Source organism: Cebus imitator, unplaced genomic scaffold (assembly GCF_001604975.1).
Source record: "Cebus imitator isolate Cc_AM_T3 unplaced genomic scaffold, Cebus_imitator-1.0 Scaffold664, whole genome shotgun sequence".
In the NCBI taxonomy this organism is placed as follows: domain Eukaryota; kingdom Metazoa; phylum Chordata; class Mammalia; order Primates; family Cebidae; genus Cebus; species Cebus imitator.
This window is the reverse complement of record NW_016107979.1, coordinates 88,482-112,615: the sequence shown is the minus strand read 5'-3', so window position 1 is coordinate 112,615 and position 24,134 is coordinate 88,482. Positions and strand designations below refer to the sequence as shown.

The 24,134-nt window shown below is 39.3% G+C and overlaps 1 protein-coding gene across 2 annotated transcripts in view; it reads right to left on the bottom strand.

Annotated features, from left to right (window-relative positions):
• Positions 1 to 24,134, bottom strand: part of LOC108295889 (S phase cyclin A-associated protein in the endoplasmic reticulum-like) — a 243,213-nt gene that overhangs the window by 171,126 nt on the left and 47,953 nt on the right. Inside the window, exons 1-3 of one of the 2 annotated variants that reach the window (XM_017518232.2) lie at positions 24,028 to 24,032; positions 11,964 to 11,968; positions 7,198 to 7,313 (exon numbers count right to left, since the gene is read on the bottom strand). Coding sequence is in view for 1 of the 2 variants with exons in the window: in XM_017518229.2 (XP_017373718.1) it covers positions 7,198 to 7,313 (116 nt within the window). In the remaining variant the exon portion in view is untranslated. Of the gene's footprint in view, positions 1 to 7,197; positions 7,314 to 11,963; positions 11,969 to 24,027; positions 24,033 to 24,134 lie in introns of those variants that run through there. The other variant, XM_017518229.2, reaches the window with a different exon arrangement.

Below are 24,134 nucleotides of genomic sequence, written 5' to 3'. Positions count from 1 at the left end.
GATGTGAAGAATTTTGAAAAACAACTATGAGGTCACAAGGAAGGCTCTATAGCAAAGTCAAATATTTTCAAGCCAATCTAGTGTTAAAATAATCCTCAATATTTGTATTTGAAAGTATCAGGCTCATTTGGTTAGAAGGAACAAAAATTTACTCAAGATATTTCAAGTAAAAAGAGCCATTTATGTAAGCCTATTGGGAACTTTCACTTGAGTCCAGGAGAAAGTGAAAAACCCTATCTCAAGAGAGCAGGAACAATGATAGCTCTGTGGACTAAACTGCTTTCATTTCCAGCCCCCTTCTGTCCCACGAAGCAGTTTTGGTCTACTTTTTCCCAAAATGGCCTTCCTTAGTCCTGCTAAACTTGGAAAGCACATAGCTCTGTAATGGCCATCCCAGAAGTGACTCTACATAATTATTCAAATTCAAATACCCAAGAAAAAAGTGACTTGAAGTTTTGCAACTTCCCAACTGCAAATTCCCAAGAGAGAAACTCGACTGGGCCAGTTCAACTTTTTGTAATGGATTATAAATCCTATCTTGCTGTCTGGTCTGTAGATTGGTCGCTCTTGAGTCAAACATCTTCTCTTTAGAGTTGAGTCAGCTATGGCCACTGAGGGAAGCACCACATGGATGGCATAAAATACAGCTGACTGGGCATGGATGTAATGCCTGGAATGGGTAGTATTCATAAAACCCTGAAAAAAAGGGCACAACAAACAGGAAGGCAGCAGGTGATGATGAAAGCCAACAAGACAGAAGAAAGGGTAACAACGAAGGCAACTCATAGTGAAAACTGTGAGAGTCTGAATGGTGTTGCAAACTGAAGACAAAGGTAAAGACTTAATAGTAGATAAGTCCCAAAGAGAACAGCCAAATGAGTCAAGAGACTGGAATAAGAAGTAGGCACATGAGACCCAGCATCTCAGGAAACAAGGTGACAGATACTGGCATATGTAACAAGACATTCATTTTATGAAGAGTCTTGTGTATACTACTAGGGTGGCTGTTCCACAAAGGTAACACAGTAGGCTACTACTAATAATATATCTCATTTTCCGTGACTGTAAGTTCCCTGAGGACAGGGTCTGTTTCAGATGGTTCCTAGGTATGGCAATCCTATTCCCATGGCCACAAGTGATCCAAAGAAGGGAAATGCTAGAAAATAGTTTCCTGGGTATAAGGACTGGAAGCCCTAGATTATTTACCTGGTTCTGGAGCACAGTGAGATATCCCTTTTCTACCATAAGAGGAATTGTATCAGCCTCTTCAGAACACCAAGAGAGGGAAACAGAAGCCTTTGGGGACAAAACCTCAATAAGTCATGGGAGAGCAATTCTGAACATTCTCTTAAAAACTCTTTCAAAGGGGTATCATAGCTCTGTCAGGTTGTAGTCATACCCCAAATGTGACTGCTTCCAACACTCATCTGGCAGTGAGCCATATACACGGTTGCTGGTGACTGTGAGGAATAAACAAGGTAATAAGTGCAGAGCATCTAGCACAGTGCTTGGTACCAAGGATACAATAGATGTTAGTTTGTATCTCCTTACCAACTCAAAGGATCAGGTGAATGCAATATTGCCAAGTAAAGTCACAAGTTTTACTTTATTTTACTTTGGAGAATAAATTTGTGATATTTTGTTGTAAATGATCTTCCTAGTGAACAAAGTTCCACTTCCCATCATTCTAAATTCTTTTTTTTTTTGAGACGGAGTTTCACTCTTGTTACCCAGGCTGGAGTGCAATGGTGCGATCTCGGCTCACCGAAACCTCTGCCTCCTGGGTTCAGGCAATTCTCCTGCCTCAGCCTCCTGAGTAGCTGGGATTACAGGCATGCACCACCATGCCCAGCTAATTTTTTGTATTTTTTTAGTAGAGACGGGGTTTCACCATGTTGACCAGGATGGTCTCGATCTCTTGACCTTGTGATCCACCCGCCTCGGCCTCCCAAAGTGCTGGGATTACAGGCTTGAGCCACCGCGCCCGGCCTCTAAATTCTTAAAAATTATATTTGCTGAGTATTGCTTGGCGTGAGTAGGACTGATTTACAATAGGCAGCTAAACGCTTATAAAGAAATAGAAAGCAACTTTACTAATCTATTTGATATGAATAACTAGGCATACTTTACAAAAAAAGAATTATTTTTCCTGTTAGATTAAAATGGGGCCGTCTTATACCTGTCGATGTGCTCTTACTCTAAAACTGTGATAACGACAATGACCTTAAGAATACAGTTCTAGCATACTCTTTGGCCTTTTGAGTAAGCAACAGTCACAAATACATGACACTTAAAAACTCATGGAAGTTTAAAGACATATTAAAAACGTCATTGCCTAAAATCCATCTAACAGTGGTCAAAATCAGAAGGGCCATATTTGGCAAAAATGAGATCATATTGTAAGTCTACAGAGTCCAGTATTTGATGCAGTATGCCCTTTTACTGCTTTCCTTTCATCCACTGGAGACAGAATGCATTCATATATTCATACAATATTAACTATGATGACACATGATTTACAAATACTGTATTTACTATGTCTCATGATCCCAAGGACTTGGGAGATGACAATACAGCAAGTGGAGTACTTGGCAGCCCAGGACATCATAAAGTGCTAAACTGAACTACTCTCTAATCTGTTTGATATTTTTTTCAATGACAAGATGAAGACACAAATGTTCTACGCATCAACTTTAGGGCTGACACAAAGTAAGGAAAATGAAACTGAATTAGAGGCCAAATCAGGATCTTGACATACTGGGCTAAAATTTACCAGGATGAAGTTTGAATTTAGGGTGAAAAAAACAAATACCCAAGTAAAATTAATAGATTATGGCTTCTTAGAAGCCAAAGTGACAAAGACTTAGGGATATAAATCTCAGTATTTAGGCAGTATAATATGGAATCAAAACAATAACTACAATAAAAAACACTGAAAATAACTAAGTGGTTTCTTTGTGCAGGGACTTAAACACATGTACTTTTAATCCTCATAACAGCTCTATAATGTAGGTATTAGTCTTACCATTTAATTGAGGCTCTGTTATAACAAGTAGTTTGGGCCAAGGTCACATAGCAAATTAGTAAAAAGCAGAGCTAAGCCTGGATCTGACTTGACAGCCTACACATTTTTCACTATACCATGCTGTGTGCTTTGCTTTGTGTCGATCAGTGTACTTCTACATGAAAAACTGTGTCCCACAGGGACAATGAAGGGATAAGCAAGGCTGACAGAGAAGAAATAGGCACCTAGTTAGTTCCCCAACAGAACAACCTAAAGTAGCTCACAGAGTTTACTATTTGGCCCTTATCCCTGTGTTACTATCAGAAATTACGAATATTAAGTAAGTAAAAGGCAACCTGGGAAGACTCTCTTTGGTGCCCCAAGAGGTTTGCTGGTTGCCTTGTAAATTATGAAACATCTACTGCTGCCTGGAAAGGGCTTAGAGATGTGGAGTGCCAGTTTAGTATCACCTCTCATTTTAGTTTTCATTGCTCATACACACACACACACACACACACACACACACACACACACACAGAGTATAAAAAGACAACACAAAGTTTTGGTACAGCTGCTTCTAGTCACAGCAGATTCATCTTCTTGTTTATACAACATGGGCCATTCTTTATGCTTAAAAAAAGTGAAAACTCCCATGCATTTTCAAATATTAAAAAGCTAGGATGAACCACTATTATTAAAGTTTTAAAAAGGCTAGAAGATGTCATTCATTTGTCTGTACTTGTTTTCTGCAATTAAAAGTTTATAGATTTGGGAGGCTGAGGTGGGCGGATCATTTGAGGTCAGAAGTTTGAGACCAGCCTGGCCAACACCCTGTCTCTACTAATAATACAAAAAAATGAGCTAGGCATGGTGGTGCACATTTGCAATCTCATCTACTCGGGAGGCTGAGGCATGAGAATCACTTGAACCCAGGAGGTAGAGGTTGCAGTGAGCCAAGATTGTGCCACTGCACTCCAGCCTGGGTGACAGAGTGAGACCTTTTTTTTTTTTAAAGTTTGCAGGCAGAATAACATTAGTGTTACCCAAAGGAGGTACAAACTGTCTTGTTTCAGGGTGATCTTTCTAGGCACTGAAAATAATTTTATTGGAGCACATTTGTTTAAATGATTGATTTTGTAGTAACATATCCTGACCTAAGCCCTTTCAATGATAACTTGAAAATAATTAAAGCAGTTTTATGGCTTTTCCCTGGTTCTGAGGAGAACAAAACAACCCACTGCAGACTCAGAACGGTTTCAAAAAGTTACAGTTCCAGAAGCAGGTATAATTCTCAATTTCACATAAAAAAAGCTTCTGGAAGCAAATATGCATTCACAGGAAGTCGCTTAGCAATAATTATAGGACAGCGCAAGACATGCAACTACTGAGGTACTATGCGGAGTAAAAAGATATATGAACAGGACGGTAAGAGGAGAGGAACAGGAAGCTGTTTTATCCACTGACAAAGAGCTCCGGGCTTCAGAAGCAGTGACACACAAGGTTTATGGCCATAGGACTCCAAGTTTCAACAGGGTAACTGTTATGAGACAGTGGCTTAAGCTTACCAAATCTTCTGCTGTTTATCACTGAGAAAATTAAACAGGATATTCTCAACTAGCCTCTTTAGGTAACAGCCATGTAATGCCACAAGAGGCAGGAAACAGCACGAGCTAAGGTGGCAAAAGGTTCATGGAGTTGAGCGATGGGAACCCATTAGGGATGGAAAGAGTCTGGACAGGCTGAGGACAAACGGACTGCCCAGGGACTGTGGCAAGCCCAAGGCCTGGGCAGGGATTTCTGCATGAGAGCAGTTGGAAGGAAAATGAGAAAAAATATTTTTTGAAGTAAGCCACTGACTCATGTCCACCAGTATGCCCTTTTTCTACATTTAAATTTGAAGTGGTTGCAAAATTCCTCTTGCTGTTCTCTGAGTAAACAGCATAACACTCTCATGGCTTTATTCTTGAGAACTGAAGCTGGCTTAGAAAGTGGAGTTATGATACTGAGACTGTGCTCAGGATAGAAGAATCTTATAGTCAATGCTGGATGCCCACAGCTCTGGGTGCTGGACTCACTCAGTAAGCAGCACTTAGTTGAAAACACAATTCTATCCATCTAAAGTGAGAATAAGGAACAAGCTCTTAATCCGGACCCTGTGGGTCAGCTAGTGCTGACCAGTTGCGGGGCACTGCTCTAGACTCTCAAGATTCTACAATGCCTTTGTAAAGGGAGTGTGTGCTGGTTCTTGCTTATGTCTTTGAAGAACTGTGGTCACCTCTTCCATTTCCTAAATGAGGGGCAGAGATAAGCACCAGAACAACATACTCTGTCACAATGACAGTAGTAGCTTTTGGGAAATAGGCATTTATTGTAGGTTATCAGCCAGAGAGCTTAGTGTCATGCATGTTGACGCCTACTAGAAAACAAAACAAAACAAAAAACCTCTAGGCGAATTGAAGATGAACCATACGAATTATTAACAGTTATCAAAGCACTCTCCCAAGGAGTCAATATCATTTCCTTTCTTATTTCAAATATTTATTATGTTTCACTCCTTTCCACTTTTCTCCCTGCCAATTAACTTACAATAAGTGAAGACAACCCACCCAGCAACACCCTGTAAATGAAGTCCGTTTTGATAAGGAATAGCAACTCTTGCGGCTTACAAAAACCACTATGCATGCTATAACTTGCCTGACGGGGAGCTGCCTGCTCCACAGAAAGATTTCCTGACTTAAAGAATACCTATACCATTCTTCATTAATCTTTGTTAGTACGGCAAAGGAATCCAAATTAACTTTAATGTCAAAAGCTTGTACTCAGAAATATCTCGTCAGGTAGCTAGCACTGTCTTAAACCAAGCAAGACTATTTTATAAACTCTCACTTAACATTTATAAAGTAACTTTATATTACAATAATATACAAATATACACAATAATAAACACTTAGCAGTTTACAAAGAGCTCTCATATACATTATTTCAACTGATCTCACAGTAGCACCATGAGGTTAATACGATTACATTTATTTTTCCAAATAAGGAAACAGATGCAATGAAATAAAGGCACTCACTCGAATTCTCTCAGCTAGTAGCCTGGCAGAGGTAAAACTAGAGCCCAGGTTTGTCTGACTCCAAAGCCAATGCTATTTCTTTTAAATACAAATGTCTCTCAGAAAAAAAAGATAATATACTCTTGGAATTTTTCTTTCCCTATTATAGCCAATGGACAAACGAAGCATTCACTTTTTCTTTCTGAGCTAGGGTCTTGCTCTGTTGCCCAGACTGGAATGCAGTGATGCAATCATGGTTCGCTGCAGCCGTTACATCCTGGGCTAAAGTGATCCTCTCCTCTTACCCTCCTGAGTAGCTAGGACTATAGTATGTGCCACTATGCCTGGGTAAATTTGTTAATGTTTTGTAGAGACGGAGTCTCGCTACATTGCCCAGGCTAGTCTCGAACTCCTGGGCTCAAGCAATCCTCCTGCCTTGACCTCCCAAAGTGCTAGGATTATAGATGTCAGCCACTGTGCCCTGCCTAAATGAACTTTTATTAAAACCTCTCCTTTAAACTCTGTAAATCAGAGTCTCCACAAAATACCCAGAAACTTGCATATGCTACAACCCAGGAACACAATACTTCTGAAATAACACTGCTGCTGTACCCCAGCTGGCCAGGGACTAAAGGGAGACTTAAGAGAATAGGAAAGCAATTTACCGTTAAAGACTAAAGTGCAATTCAGTTCCCAGCAATTTGGCTGGGACTCTAGGCTATGACTGCTCTTTCTGTCTGGTAAGAACGTCTTGAAATTTCACAGCTCAGACCTTTGTTAATATACTTACCATTTTTTTTCTCACATGTAACACTGTAAGTTAGCTTTGTTATCATTATTTATTTGTGCTCAATTTTTAGAAGCAGTTAAAATTGCTTAGGGGTTCATCAATTCTTCTTGATTTCAGAATAGAGCAGGTCACAGACTAAAAAGATTTCCTTAATAAGGCTTTTTAGGCTCAATTTGAGTTTTGCAACTGACATTGAGCACCTCTGTTTTTCTCCCTAATGGGGAGTGTAAGCTTTTGGTATTCAACCCTGAATATATACACAATTTTCTTGTGGTTCTCCATATGGAAACCATAGGGCAGAAATGACTCACAAATGAAACGTAAAAAATAGATTAAGAAACTCTACTTACTTAGGAGGAATTCTTAAAACTGTGTTCACATTTGTGGCTGGGACTACCGCTTGAAGGATGTGTTCAAGGGCTGTTAATCCACCAGCAGCTTGAAATGCAATCTGATCTGCCACATTCTAGACAGAAATACAAACAGAAGTCAGCCCAATTTCCCAGGAATAAAACTATAATCAAATGATACACATAGTCTGAAACATTCTGCTGGTTCAATTATTCTACAAATATTATTCTATAAATGTTTGTTGACTGCTACTCACTGCTAATTGTTTCAGTACTAGGAAATATGGATAAATAGGAGTGAGCATAAAAGACATGGCTGCTGTCCTCCATGAAGCTTCAAATTTGGTGGATGGCAAGCAAAGGCAACCAAAGCAAAAATGGACAAGTAAAATCACATCAAGTTAAAAAGCTTCTGCACAGCAAAGGAAATAATCAACCAAGTGAAGAGACAACCCACAGAATGGAAGAGAATATTTACAAACTATCTATCTGACTAGGGATTAACAAGAATATATAAGAGTTCAAACAACTCTGTAGGAAAAAAAAAATCTAACAATCCAGTTTTAAAACGGGCTAAAAATCTGAATAGACATTTCTCAAAAGAAGATACACAAATGGCAAACAGGCATATGAAAAGGTGCTCAACATCACTGATCATCAGAAAAATTCAAATCAAAACTACGATGAGATATTATCTCACCCCAGTTAGAATGGCTTTTATCCAAAAAATAGGTAATAACAAATGCTGGCAAGGATGTGGAGAAAAGGGAACCCTTGTACACTATTGGCGGGAATGTAAATGAGTACAATCACTATGGAGAACAATTTGAAGGTTCCTCAAAAAACTAAATACAGAGCTACCATATGACCCAGCAAGTCCACTGGTAGGAATATGCCCAAAAGAACGGAGATCCATATATCTAAGAGAGATCTCCTCTCCCATATTTACTTCAGCACCATTCACAATATAGCCAACAACTAGAAGCAACCTAAGTGTCCATCAGGAGATGAGCGGATAAACAAAATGTAGTACATACACAGAATGGAGTACTAATCAGCCATAAAGAGAATGAGACCCTGTCATCTGCAACAACATGGCTGGACGTGGGGGTCTTTATGTTAAGTGAAATGAGTCAGGCGAAGTGAGACAAACTTCACATGTGCTCATTTACTTGTGAGAGCTAAACATTAAAACAACTGAATTCACGGTGATAGAGAATGGAAGGATAGGTACCAGAGTCTGAGAAGGGTATTGGCGGTGGGGGGAAGGGTTCTAATAGGGGAGGAAGTGGGGACGGTTAATGAGTAAAAACAATAGAAAGAATAAGACCCAGTACTTGATAGCACAGCAAGCATGAGTATCATCAATAATCATCTAATTATACATTTAAAAATAACTAAAAGAATACAGTTGGATTGTTTGTAACAGAAAGGTGAATGCTTTAAATGATGGATACCCCATTTACTCTGATGTGATTGTTAAGCATTGTATGCCTATATCAAAATATCTCATGTAAACCATAAACATATATACAAACTATGTGCCCACAATAATTAAAAATTAAAAAAATATGAGTGGCTAGGACCAACACTAATCAGATATTTATAAATAAGGTGATTTTAATTATAAGTACTTTGAAAGATAAAATGTTCTCTATGAGAATAATGGAGGAATCAACTATATGATGGAGAAAGGGTCAAGATAGGCTTCTCTGAGAAAACTGAGATTTTAAGACAAGCAAAAGAACGGGGGAAGGGAAAAAGCACTCCAGGCAAAGGAAAAAATTTATATGTAAATTTTTGCAATACTCCTTTAAAAGTCAGTTTTATCACATTGTAATCTTAATTACCACCTAACAATATAGGCTTCAACAAAGATTCCTTCTACTAGAATATTCGTCTTCAGCAATAGAAGATAATAGAGTATCTAACCATTTTAGCTGTATCCTTTTTTAAAAATACCATTTCAGCTATTTTGGACCAACATTAAGTAACAACATTAAGTAACCAAAACCTATGATTATTTCATGCAATTTATGAATTGTATCTAATTCTTGTGGGAAATAACACTTCCAAGTTCTTTGCATTACTTTGGCATGGGGAAGAGGAGAGTAATTCTATGCTACACTGTATGTTTTTAAGCATAGGCAGAATCACTGCAACATATATGTAAAAAATAAGATAACCTATTGTGACTTGAAGTGTGTCCCCCTCAAAATTCATATGTGGACCCCAACTCCCAGTACTTCAGAATGTAACTGTATTTGTAGAGAAGATCTTTAAAGAGGTAACTAAGTTAAAAGTGAGACTCTTAGAGTAGGCTCTGGTCCAATATGACTGGTGTTCTCATAAGAGGAGAAAGAGACACCAGGCTTACACCTGTGCAATCAAGAAGTCACATGAGGACACAGCAAGAGGTGGCCATCCGTGAGCCAAGGAGAGAGGCATCAGGAGCAAGCAAACCTGTGGACACCTTGATCTTAGACTTCCAGCATCTATAACTGAGGGAAAATCCACTTCTGTTGTTTAAGCAAACCAGTCTGTGGCACTTTGTTATGGCAGCTCCAAGCAAACTAATACAAGCCCTCTATTACATCACCACCTTACATTTCTTCTAATACATTCCACAGCCTTGAAATTTTGAAATACTGAGGTTTTTTTGAAAAGGGAATGGGGAGGAGATATGAGTATACATAAGCTCTGTCAACATATTTGCCTGATTCTTCTGATGTTCTGAGCATTAATAATGTATCAATTACTGTCGCCAGTACATGTCTAGAGTTTAGCAGTGTAATAAATGCTTATCTTAATCATTCAACTGCTCTCTTTGTGCACAATAAAATATTTTGTGACAACAAGTTCATTGTGAAAGCTAGACAAGACTCATGCTTAAGATTAAAAATTAATAATTTTGTTATTAATGGAAAATATTTCTTTGCAATAAAACAAACAATCAAAAACTGCAAAATCCAGTTACTTAATAATTTATTTAATGCTGTGATGCTGTTGTTATTCCCTCTTCTTATGCTAGGATGTCGATATATTCGGAAAACAGTAATAAGCTCTGTATTATCATATAATATACATAGAGAAAACTGCACCAATCATGATTGTACAGCTACATGAGTAAAAACAAATTGAACACGCTGTGTAACCACTTCAAAACTAAAATACAAAGCTTTATAGCATGACATAGTATCCTTTGTGCCCATCCTATTCACTATCTCTCCCTTGTCCCAAAATGTAAAGGTTATTCTGACTTTTAAACTCATGAATTCATTTTGCCTTCTTTTCATATCTACATCACACTTTATCCAACTGTATCTAGCTTTTTACTGGTTGACTGTTTATTTCTAAATTCATCCATGTTGCTGCCTATAACAGTAGTTCATTCATTTTCCTTGCTATTATTCCTTTGTCTCACCCTATATATCCGCTTATTGAAATGTTTCACTGCTGATTGACATTTGGCTTGTTTCTACCTTGACGCTTCAGACAATACTACTTTAAACATTTGTGCACATGTATCTGGCAATGTGATATGCAGCTCTGTTGGACAGGCTAGGAATAGAACTGCCGGGTTACAGAGTATGCATTAGGTTCAGTTTTAGTAGCTATGGCCAAACAGTTTTCTAAAATATTTGAAATAATATCTGCAGTATAGTGCTAATTTCAGTTATTCCACATGCTCACCCAAACTTGGTTTTACCAGTCTTTTTAACTTTAGTCATTGTAATGAGTATGTACTGGCATTACACTGAGGGTTTTATTTGCTGTTTCCTGATGACGAGGGGAACATCTTATGCTTCTTGGCTGTACGTGGTTTAAAAATTTAATTTAGGTATATTTTATAATTGGGTGAAAGGCTCAGATCCTAAATATACTGTTCAATCAAATGAGAAATGCTTATCAAGACACACCCATTTTTATCACCCCAGAAAGTTCCCTCATGTTCCTTCCATGGTCAATCCCTCCTCCCTGAAGCAACCACTGATTTGTTTCATAGTTTTGACTATCACAGATTTTCTTTTTTTTTTTCTTTTTGAGATGGAGTTTCACTCTTGTTGCCCAGGCTGGGGTACAATGGCATGATCTCGGCTCACCGAAACCTTTGTCTCCCGGGTTCAAGCGATTTTCCTGCCTCAACTTCCTGGGTAGCTGGGATTACAGGAGCCCGCAACGACGCCTGGCTAATTTTGTATTTTCAGTAGAGATGCAGTTTCCTCCGGTTGGTCAGGCTAGTTTCCTGACCTTGGGTGATCCGTCCCCCTTGGCCTCCTTAAGTGCTGGGATTACAGGCATGAGCCACTGTGCCCGGCCCAACTATCATAGATTTTCCTATAAATGAGATCATATAGTACGTATAAATATTTTCTGGATTTAATTTGGTAGGAATTGGTTATTCTACCAGTAGTTTTAAAACAAGCCCAGGTAACTATGGAAACACCTCAAGTGTAGGGAAAATGGTGGAGGGTCATGATGGGGATGTAAACACATACATACACCTCCTTTCTTATATGTGCAACAAATAAGGATTCAAGATAAAATATTTTAAAACATTACAAATCATAACCATATTAAAAATTAAATGAAACATTTCTGTAAAACAGGGATGGAGAAGCTCATAGTAATACATAGCGGAAGGGTCCAATTTTTAGTAGATTCTCAAAAGAACATTTGCTCCCCTAGACTATCCCCTCTTCCTCAGCCTTCACACTGATTCAGCCTCCAAATTCTGAAAATTCTGCTTCTGTTATACTTCTTGCCTCTTCTATCCATGCCCATTGTTAATTACCATGTCAGTACCATGTCTAGTTAGGCTCTCACGGTATCTTGCTTGAGGTATTGTAGCAACCTCCTAATTAGTATCTTTGTGTCCAAGCTTATCCTAACCAGTCCATTCTCTAGAACACTGCTTCCCAAACTCTATCGAATAAAAGCCAATTTTTTGTTTTTAAATTTTTTACTCCATTATAGAGTAACACTTTTGTCAAATACAATATAGATGAAGTACTGAACAAATGGGAAAAAATGTACTAAGTAGAAAGCCACATTTTAAAATAGTGTGAGAATGACCATACTGCCAAAAGCAATCTACAAATTCAATGCAATTCCCATCAAAATACCACCATCATTCTTCACAGAACTAGAAAAAACATTCCTAAAATTCATGTGGAACCAAAAAAGAGACTGCATAGCCAAAGCAAGACTAAGCAAAAAGGACAAATCTGGAAGTATAACATTACCTGATTTCAAACTATACCATAAGGCCACAGTCACCAAAACAGCATGGTATTGGTATAAAAATGGGCACATAGACCACTGCAACAGAACAGAGAACCCAGAAATAAACCCAAATACTTAACAGCCAACTGATCTTCGACAAAGCAAACAAAAACATAAAGTAAAGAAAGGACGCCCTATCCAACAAATGGTGTTGGGATAACTGGCTAGCCACACGTAGGAGAATGAAACTGGATCCTCATCTCTCACCTTATACAAAAATCAACTCAAGATGGATCAAGGACTTAAATCTAAGACCTGAAACTATAAAAACTGTAGAAGATAACATTGGAAAAACCCTTCCAAACACTGGTTTAGGCAAGGATTTCACGACCATGAACCCAAAAGCAATGCAATAAAAACAAAGATAAATAGCTGGAACTTAATTAAACTAAAGAGCTTCTGTACGGCAAAAGGAACTGTCAGAAAAGTAAACAGACAACCCACAGAATGGGAAAAAATCTGCACAATCTATACATACAACAAATAACTAATATCCAGAATCTACAAAGAACTCAAATTAGTGAGAAAAATTAGCAAGAAGAAAACAATCCCAACAAAAAGTGGGCTGAGGACGTGAATAGACAGTTCTCAAAAGGACATATACAAATGGCCAACAAACGTATGAAAAAATGTTCAACATCACTAATGATCAGGGAGACGCAAATCAAAACCACAATGCGATAACACCTTACTCCTACAAGAATGGCTATAATAAAAAAAAAAATAGATATTGATGTGGATGCAGTTTAAAGGGAACACTTCTACACTGCCGGTGGGAATGTAAACTAGTGTAGCCACTATGGAAAACAGTGTGGAGACTCCTTAAAGAACTAAAAGCAGAAGTATTTGATCCAGCAATTCCACTACTGGTATCTACCCGGAAGAAAAGAGGTCAATGTGCAAAAAAGATACTTGCTCATGCATGTTTATAGCAGCACAATTCGTGACTGCAAAAATGTGGAACTAACCCAAATGCCCATCAATCAGTGAGTGGATAAAGACACTGTGGGGTGTGTGTGTATAGATATATGCACATATATATATACACATATCTACACATTATACACACACACACACATACACACACACACACACACACACACACACACACACATATACATAAATATATGAGGGAATACTCAGTCATTAAAAGAAATGAATTAATGGCATTTGCAGCAACCTGGATGGGATTGGAGACTATTATTTTAAGTGAAGTAACTCAAGAATGGAAAAGCAAACATTGTGTGATCTTACTCATAAGTGGGAGCTAAGTATGACGATGCAAAGGCATAAAAATGACACAATGGGCTGGGTGTGGTGGCTCATGCCTATAATCCCAGCACTCTGAGAGGCCAAAGTGGGTGGATCACTTGAGGTCAGGAATTGGAGACCAGCCTGGTCAACATGGTGAAACCCCGTCTCTACTAAAAATACAAAAATCAGCCAGGCGTGGTGGTACATGCCTGCAATCCCAGCTACTTGGAAGGCTGAGGCAGAAGAATCACTTGAACCCAGGAGGCGGAGGTTGCATTGAGCCGAGATTGCACTACTGCACTCCAGCCTGAGTGACAGAGCAAGACTCCATCATAAAAACAAACAAACAAACAAAAACCCACAAGGGACTCTGGGGACTCAGGAGGAAAGGGTGAGGAATAAAAGACTACACATTGGTTATACTGCTTGGGAGATGGGTCCACCAAAATCTCACAAATCACCATTAAAGAACTTACTCATGTAGCCAAATACCACCTGTTCCCCAAAAACCTATGGAAATAAAAATAAATAGATAAAATAGTAGATGCAACAGACATAAAATTACTCTGTCAACTTGCAAAATTTACTCTTGTGTATTTACTTCATTTTGGTAACAGTGGCCTGGCACCAGCTTATGGCCTTCATTTGAGAAGTCCTGCCCTGGATACACAATGAAGAAATACTCTAAACAGTAAATGTCATTATGTCACTCTTTGCTTCAAACACTCCAGGGATGACTTCTTCACAGAACGAGATCCATGCACCTTAGAATGATTCTTCAGAATCTGATCCCTCTCCAATAGCCTCCTTCCCTGCCAGGACCCCGGCCTCCCTCGCAACCTAACATGTGACCCCTACTTTTTCATGCCTCTGTGCTTTTGCATAAACTCTTCCTTTTCAGGAAGGAAAAAACTCTCGTCTTCATCTTTGTATTCTCACTAAACTCTGAGCTTGCTGATGTCAAGAGATCAAGTCTGCTTCATCACCACATCCCAAAAACTTAGCACAGGGGACTGCACTCAGTAATGCTCAACAGTGGTTGCTGAATGAGAAGGAAGGCTGACAAAGCTTCTCTTACATTATGCATGATTTTAACTGTAAAAACACAAACAATAATTTCTCTGGCATGATTCTAGGATGAAATCCTCCAGTCTGGTTATTATGTTTGCCTCACAGAATAGTGTTTCACTGGAAATGAGCTTCATGACCAAAGAATGAGATTCAGCTTTCCAAGACTGAAGGACATGTTCAACCTTAACTTCCTTAACAACCATCAAGGAAGGAACTAAACTCTCCTATCATATTCCATTTTAGTGTAAAGACTTTAGGTATTGACATCTCTCAATTCAAAAACAGGGTATGGAGTACTTTAAGCCAAGCGGAAGCACCAGTGGATCAATCTGTCCACAGGGAAACCGAGCAGCACCACCGCTGTTCCTGCAGACCCCTCCGCAATGGGAGGACACTGCGTCACCAGTGCAGATGTGGAGGGGAAAAGGAGTGAGTAAAAGCAGATCATTTTAATGTATACATCTATGTCTTAAAAAAAAACCTCTGAAAAACCCTCAAAGACTTTTCTGCAATGCCAACAACATGGATGTGACCTCTTGAAAAACTTAAGACACAAGCTCTAACAGATATTAAACAGGACCAAATAAGCCAATTGCAGGAAGTTATAGGCCATTCAGAGCCAACTTTTTACTAATGTACAATTGAAAACTGAAGTTTTAGTTTATTATTTGCAGCTTTTCAAAAACCAAAAAACAAAATCAACTGTGGTATCTCCCAAATCACCCCCTGGAGTTAAGGAAGATTCTGGCTACGTGTACTTCTGGATTAGGGATGCAACAAGCCACCTCTGAGCTCTTCCATCGAGCATGGCCAGATAGAAACACTGCTCAGTATCTTCCTAAGTTCCTCATGTCCCACATCAACCCCTATTCATCCCATCACCTCTGCCCTACCTCATGGTCCCATTCTCTCTGTCTGCAAGCTCCTCAAGAGTGGCATCTGACTCATCTTTGCAGCCCCAGTCCTGGCAAAGAGCAGAAATGGTAAATACCTGATAGACAAGTGATGGAACAAAAGAATGAACCAATGAAAGGATTTATTTCAGACACTAAAATAATGTGCCGTGAGATATAACAGATGAACACAATAGAGGCATGTTATTATAAGAAGGAGAAATGCCACTCACTGGATCCCATTCCCAACCGTTTATATGTGAATACGGATGAAACAATCCTGTGATATTAGAGACAACCTCCGCATCTCATGGGGACAGAAACGGAAAATCAAGATGTCTCAGTGATGAGCCAACCAAATGTGAAAACTAAGAGAGGAAAAAAAACCTTCCCAAGCATGTGGTGTTAAATACCTTATATGCAAATCAAAAAAGGAAATAATTGGCCAGGCACAGTGGCTCACGCCTGTAATCCCAGCACTTTGGGAGGCCGAAGTAGGCGGATCACCTGAGGTCAGATCTAGACCAGCCTGACCAACATGGAGAAACCCTATCTCTATTAAAAATACAAAATTAGCTGGACCTGGTGGCGTATGCCTGTAATCCTAGCTACTCGGGAGGCTAAGGCAGGAGAATTGCTTGAACCTGGGAAGTGGAGGTTGCAGTGAGCCAAGACTGCACCACTGCACTCCAGCCTGGGCAACAAGAGCAAAACTCCGTCTCCAAAAAAAAAAAAAAGGAAATAATCTTCATACAAATACAGGTAGACTTAAAGGACACAGAAAGCTTCCCAAACCCTTGTTTCTCTTTTTGTACCACACCAACTTCCCATGCCAATCACTTGGCACTTCTTATACAGTGCTCCTATTCTATTTCTGGATGCCTTAATGCCATGAATACTCTTCATATACCATTTATGCTTGTCCCTATCCCTCAGCATCGAGAAAAGTAAGTACACTAAAAATGCTTAACCATAATTATCTTCTCCATCCAAACTGCCACCTTTCCAACTTGTAATGTTCAAATGCTCTCCCAATCCCTTAAGACCAAGATCAAATGTTGCTTCTTCTGTTAAGTCACTCAGATCCCCTCAACTAAAGTCAAAGCTCTCTGTTAATTTAGCTGCATTTTTTTGTGTGGCCCTTCCCACTTTCCACTTTATATAAAGTTATTTGTGTCCATGTACTAGACTGTAAAGCCTAAGCTCTCCTGTGCCTGTGCTCCTATCCAGGGCCAAGCACATGATGCACACACTGTGGGTATCAAGCCAAGTTTTTTCAGTGACTGAAAACATTTCATTCTAGAAAGGTGAACTCCCTTTCACCCCTTATCTAATTCTCTACATTCAGACATATAAAACTGGAAAAAACCTTAATAAAGAGCTTTATAATTCTGATTTGATTGAGAAAAACATACCTTTAAAGATAAAATGTGTGGCTTTCCTTATGTACCTGGCATAATACCTTAAAAGCTCTGCCTTCCCCTGCTCTCACCCGCTGTGAGACTGACAACTGACTAATAGGATTAGTGGCTCCATTCTAATAACCCCACTTAGCTAAAGGCCAGCAAAAAATGACAGTCTCAATCTGAATTACACAGCCAGGGAATCCATCCAATTATTAACTAGAGTAACTGTTATTACCTCTCCCAATCAAAGAAGAGGCAGCTGTTAATCTTTGGCGGCCTGCAAAGGCTAGTGGCCTTTGTACTTGACTTTTCTGTAGACAATAATTATGTTCTTTGTGATCAGGGAGGAAGGCCTTCAAAGCTTTTTAGACAGAGGTGGCAGATGGGGAAAACTGTTTGTGTGTTCATTAGCAGTATAGGCTAAATTTGTTCTGAGCATCTGTGGCACCTTAAGACCTGTTTAGAGATAATACAAGTAGATTTTGGCAAGTCCATAAATTTAGAACTCAGTAGCCTAATTCATAGAGATGAGAAGATCCTGAAGTGAAAATTTTTATGGTTGTTTTTCCCAATATGGAAAACTTTACTAACACTTAAGAGACATCGTTTTCACTTTTCTACTATTCTTATCTGTTAATATTAGTTTAAAAGAAGCAAGCATAATGAGAGGATGCTCCTTGTTCTGTTTTTCCCTTACAAGCTTTCTAACTTCTGGCTTCTTCATATTCCCATGATCTACCTAAATATCTAAGCTCAGCTTTTCACCTGTAGGCACTAACACTGACAGCACTCAGGTTCTGGGGTCAAGGATGTTATAAGAGCAAAACCATATACTGTGGGAATGTGATGCCAAAAACAATAAAATTATAAGCTACAGTTTGAAGGCTTAGGTGATACAGTAAGTGGGGCCGAGAGGCAAGAAACGCTTTCTCAGTATTAAAGGAACAGTTCCTTTGCAATGCTTATTAGAAGTTGGACCCTTTGGAAGGCGCTCCCTGAGGGAGCTGAATTGTGCCATTTCTGACCCATCTGGACTAAGGGAGAAAAGAGCAGAGTGAGTCAGATAACTGAAGGACAGAAGCAGACCACAAGACCTCGGTGCTCTTTCTCTTTCTTTTTAAGCTGTTATGAGGTAGATGACCAAAGATTAGTGTGAAGAGTTCATTACTGCATTCCGACAAAGCTCACGACAGTTATTTTGATCTTCCTTGCCCTCAAGTTCTCCAAAGCTGCCAAGTGGCAGGCACTGGGCCAGGACCAGCACTGCTAGTCTAGTAAGCAGTAGACTTATAAATAGATAAATGCAATACAGTGAGATAACGGTGGTAACGAGGGGATATAAAAAGACGCACACAGAAGAAATGATTCCTTTGACTAACTCTTTAGAACACAACTGGTGTCAACATGGAGTTTTCCGAGCTACTATGCTCTCAAATGAAAAGACAAAGGACCCAAGTCAGGAATGTCTATATGAGGCTCCTTGTACAACTTCTTGATACTCCAACGATTCTCAACTTCCAAGTCTACCCACTGGTTTACAGTAGAACCTTATGAATCTTAACACAGCAGTTCCTTTTTTCCTTGACCTTATATCTTGAATGTTTTAAGGTTTGAAGCTAAAAGAAATGGGACTATGAGAGCAAATATAATTTGCTTTGGGCAAATGGGTTACATGTCCAAGAGCCAGCAACATGGGCAAACTCTATTGGGTCCAGCAGTTTCTAGGGGGCAGGACCTTAGAGCTCAGAGGCTCTTCTCAGAGGTGGCAATGTCTACGTTCTCTCCATCATAACACTTCTGATTCTTCTAGTTGTTTGGTTGTAAACTAAATCATCATGATTACAGTATCTGTTTACTTTATCACAAACTAGATTGTGAGCTCTCTAGCAGCTGGGATTATGTTTGTATTGGGTATAGCAAAAAGTAGGTATTCAATAAATATTTGCTGACTCAAAGAATAAAGTTACAATTAATTTAATTTCTGGGACTCTGACATCAGAAATTCCCTTAAGAGGAGAGAGAGCCCATCAATGAGAAAGAAAAGGCTTACAGACCCACAGCCTTGGAAAAGTCAAGGTAAGGGTACAAGTAAGCTAGAAACTTTGGAAAATGTTACTGGTCTTTATCTGTGCTGACAAGACAAGGCAGGTCCTGGTTGTAGGCCTGCCTGAAGGGAAAGAGGGAAAGGAGAGACCAGAGAGGTGACGGCTAACCACAGGCCCTTTCTTAATCATCCTGTCCTAGTCATCTTGGTATCAGTTTTTTTGCGCTTTTCTTAGGGAAAGTAGTGACCCAGAACTTTCTATATCCTGAGGGACCGTGGTAGGGAGGCGGGGGGTGGGGAGTGGTGGTGTGGAGCAATTCTTGGGAGTCAAAACAAACTTGAGGAGGAAACAGGAACCCAGATTTTACTTTTCTCAAATTACCATCCTGGAGGGCTACTGGGAGCAACATTTTGAGGGCTTACCATGAGGCCGGCCCTGGGCTATCCTCACACATAAGCCATCACAACAATCCTGTGATATAGGACTCATCAGCCCCATTATACAGATAAGGAAATCAGTCTTAACAACAATCAGTTACTTGCTCAAATGTACAAAGCTATGGGTAGCAGAGTTGGGGACTGAGTCTAGGTTTGTCTGACTTTGGAGTGTGTAATGGGTTTATACCAAGAATGTTGTGGGAAAATCTTGCATGTAACTGTAAGTATGTGCTTAGCTTTTGGCACCCTTATCTCTAAATAGCCCAAATTTGTAAAATCTTGGGTTACTTAGAGCCCAAGATATTACAAAATCAATCAATCTATCTATCTATGTATATATTATATATATTGAAATATATTTTTAAAACTTTTTATTTTCAAGTAATTTTAGATTTATAGAAGGGCTACAAGCATAGTAGAGAGGGCTTGTATGCCTTAGTCTAGCCTTCCTTCATATTAACATCTTACCTAACCATGTTATGTTCATCAAAATGAAGAAATTACACTGGCACTACACTTTTAACTAACCTACAGCCTTTGTTTTGATTTTCTCAGTGTTTCTATTGACACCCCTTTTCTGTTCCAGGATTGAATCTAGCATACCACACTGCATTTAGCTTAATAATATTTTAAAGATAAGTAAAGTTACTTTTAGGATTAGAGGAGGGATTCTGAGCTCTCTTATATTAGCATTCACTAGCAGCTTAAAGAAAAAAAATCCTTGAAATAATCCAGACTCAAAGAATGTAAAGGAATGTTAAGTTTGACTATCACAAATAAATAAAAAAGGAAATGAAAGAGCTAACTAGATTCTAAGGGACTGAAATATGAGTAGTTCTTTTAACCAGTGGTGCAGTTCTTGAGATTGCCAGGAAATGGGAAGAAATGTGCACACAGCAGGAGGGAAGCAGGCCTTTGGTAAGGCTGGAGGAAATGTGGGAAAATGTGGCACCAGGGTTAGAAGAGACTCCAGGTGGCCCAAGATGGCCTCCCTGCAGCTCAAGCCCCAACTGCCCTTCAATACTTCCTCAGCCAGGGCATCTTTCAAAACACTTCTCTTCCTGGATGTCAGAGAACTGGAGCTCCCACCTCTGCAGGCTCTGCTTCCAACTCCAGCACAGATACTGTTCCACAGTCTTTAGAGTAAGCCTTTTCCACTTGTGCTGTGATAAGATATTTGTTGCAAGATTTTTTTTTTCATTCCAAGAAGCAGCTGGGGTCTTTAGATGAGGCAAAAGCAAAGTCAAGCACAGCTAATTTTAGAGGTGATCCTGTTAGCAGGCACTGGGTCTGCTTAATTTAGTCGAAAGGAAACGAAGGGAAGGAAACAGCTAGTGATAGGCAGGGTCAGAGTTTTTTCAGATGGATTATCTGGAGCCTGCTGTCTGGTTTAGATCCTCCTGTTCTCTAGCACCTAAAAGGTGTATGGGAGAAACACAGGAGACAAAAACACTGCAAAATGTGTTCTTGTCAGACTATCTGATACAAAATGCAGCAAGGAAGAAGACGAAGATGAACAGCCCTTCAGCAAGGGGGCTTCAAGGTACCCATGTTAATCTTTACTTTGCTCATGGATGAACACTGTTTAACATTGCTGTGCTGCTGTTCTCCATTATAATGTCATAAATAATACTGTCTTATGTAGAGAACAGCGTGAAAGGCTTTTTCAGAATATCTGGTCTTTCTTCTTGATTTTGCTAAAGCAAACATGATCACATGTTTACTGAAGAGTTAATATTGCCCCACTGAATTCTAACTTCAGAGCTACTCTGTGCTGCTACTTTTAGCTGGTAAGAATAAGACCTTTACCAAAGGTGAATGGAAACATTTAAAAGGCTGCTCATTTAAGGCAAACAAAACTCAGAGGAGTCGTTAAGCCTGGAGGACACCCGACCATCAAAGAATTTTATTTCCTTATAAAAAGGCAAATATAAAATCCCTTCTTCTTCACAAGGAGCACTTTAAGCTCATTCAAAGAGAAATTTGAAGATCAGTTTATATTTATACAATGCTTTTAATCTGAAATTTAAAATACATTTAGCTTTAAGTCAGCAGGCAAGTTTATATCCTCACTACATAGGCAAGGAAAGCCATCATATAGAAAAGAAATGTAAAGATCCTAAAAAAAAAATCTTACCTCTGAAAATATTCATTTGTAAACAATACATGGCACACAACACCAGCAGGCCTTTTTTAACAGGGAAAGGGAGAAGTAGGCATCTGAGAAAGACAGGCAGAAATGATGTATTTTATCAGGGGAGTGAGGTAGAAAGACCATTTAGGGTTGCTGACTTTGTGATGTAAGTGATTTCACAGTAAGTCTTGCTCTAGCAGCTGTAGCCCAGAACAATTACTGTCCTCTGGACTGTGAGCACCTTACGAGCACAGACTGTGTATCCACTGTTCAGAGGCTACACATTAGAACATTAGAACAGGGGCTAAGAGAGGATGGCTTATGAAATAATTCTGCCAGAGTTTGGATCTTAACGCCTCCCCTTACTAGCCACATAACATCAGGCAAATTGCTTATCCTCTTGACGCCTCTGTGTTCTTATTCATATAACAGGGCTAATACTTCCTATCTCAAGTGCTTGTTTAGGTGGCTGAATAATCTGTATAAATGATGATCATCTTTAAATTCTGCCCCCTCAAACTCCTCTTCTCTAGCTAAATAAGTGTCTAATACATTTTTACGAAATAAATGTTAATTTCTACTCTAAAGAGTTTTTGCTTTTCTTAGGCTTCACATTTCATTTCTATTTCATTCAAAGCTAAGTGATACTCATAACAGTAGCCCCTTAATGTTCTTCATGGACATATCCTGGGATCTTTGTAATATCTTAAAACTGTACTACAGTATGATTTCTCTCATAATACCTATATTTTAGCTAAGAGTCTAACTACTCATTCATGTTACTTCTACAACGGGGCCTTCTTTTACCTCTAGATTGTGTTTAGTTTTCCTACTATATCCATGAACAACTGTGTATTTCCTCAGCTGTATTAGTCATCACTCTTTTTCGTAATTACTTGTCTAGAAGAACTGAGCCTATAGCTACCTTTTTTTTTTTTTTTGAGTCAAACTTTCACTCTGTCACCCAGGTGTGGCAGTGGTGCGATCTCAGGTCACTGCAGCCTCTACCTCCTGGGCTTAAGTGACCCTCCCACCTCAGCCTCTCCAGTAGCTGGACTACAGGCATGTGCCACCACACCCAGCTAGTTTTTGTATTTTTAGTAGAGATGAGGTTTTTCCATATTGCTCAGGCTGGTCTCGAACTCCTGGGCTCAAGTGATCCACCCACCTTGACCTCCCAAAGTCCTGGGATTACAGTCGTGGGCCACTGCACCCAGCCTATAGCTGTCTTATCACTGCTGTTTCGCATGTGCTTGCTACATTTTAAAAAATCACTAACATTTGTTGAACTCATACACACACATACACCCTCCAAGTACCCTCCTAAGTGCTGCCTCATAAGAACTGTCTCAAATCACAAGAGCGGGAGGTTGATACGATTACTATTCCCATTTACATGGGGAAACTAAAGCTCAGAGAAAATAAGTAGTTGGCTTATTACTACATAAACAGTAAATGCTGATCTGGAAATCAAACCCAGATACGTCTGACTCTAGAATCTGTGCTTTTGAACATCATACTATATTGCCTCTGTGCATGGTATACAATGAAAAACAAAATTGTTTAATTGAGCTAAAATGTCTATAAAGTGAATGCAATCATATAAAGTGTCAGTGTTGGGAAGTTTTCCTAGACAGATGATAGTCCTACAGACATCATGAACTAAAAACGTTTAGATCAGAGATGGCTGTATGTTACTCCTGAGAGAAAGGCTATTGAAGCTTTGAAAAGGGTCACTATTGGCCGGACGCGGTGGCTCATGCCTGTAATCCCAGCACTTTCAGAGGCCGAGGTGGGCGGATCATGAGGTCAGGAGATCAAGACCATCCTGGCCAACATGCTGAAACCCCGTCTCTACTAAAAATACAAAAATTAGCTGGGCAAGGTGGCACCTGCCTGTAGATCCAGCTGCTCAGGAGGCTGAGGCAGGAGAATTGCTTGAACCTTGGAGGCGGAGGCTGCAGTGAGCCGAGATTGCACCACTGTACTCCAGCCTGGGCAACAGAGTGAGACTCTGTCTCAAAAAGAAAAGAAAAGGGTCATTATCCAAGTAGCTAAGGATCAATGGTAAAAGATACAAAATAAGTACAGAATTTGGAAATTTTAGATTAGGAAGAGACTTGAAAATTATGTCATTTATTTATGAAAATAAAATACTATTAGATGAGACAAAGATGTGCCTTGGAATATACTAGGATGGTCATTTTGGGTATCTGCAGTTTTAATAGCTTTTTATGGTATATTTTATAACTTACTGTCTTGGATTCACATATAAACAGGTTTTGTTATATCAATTTAGCAAACTCTCTAGTATCTAGAATATATAAGAAATGCATAGCTGGTGCTTTAGAAGACCAAATCTAAGGTTAGCAAAAAACAAACAAAAAAACCCCCAAATAATTTGGCCAGGA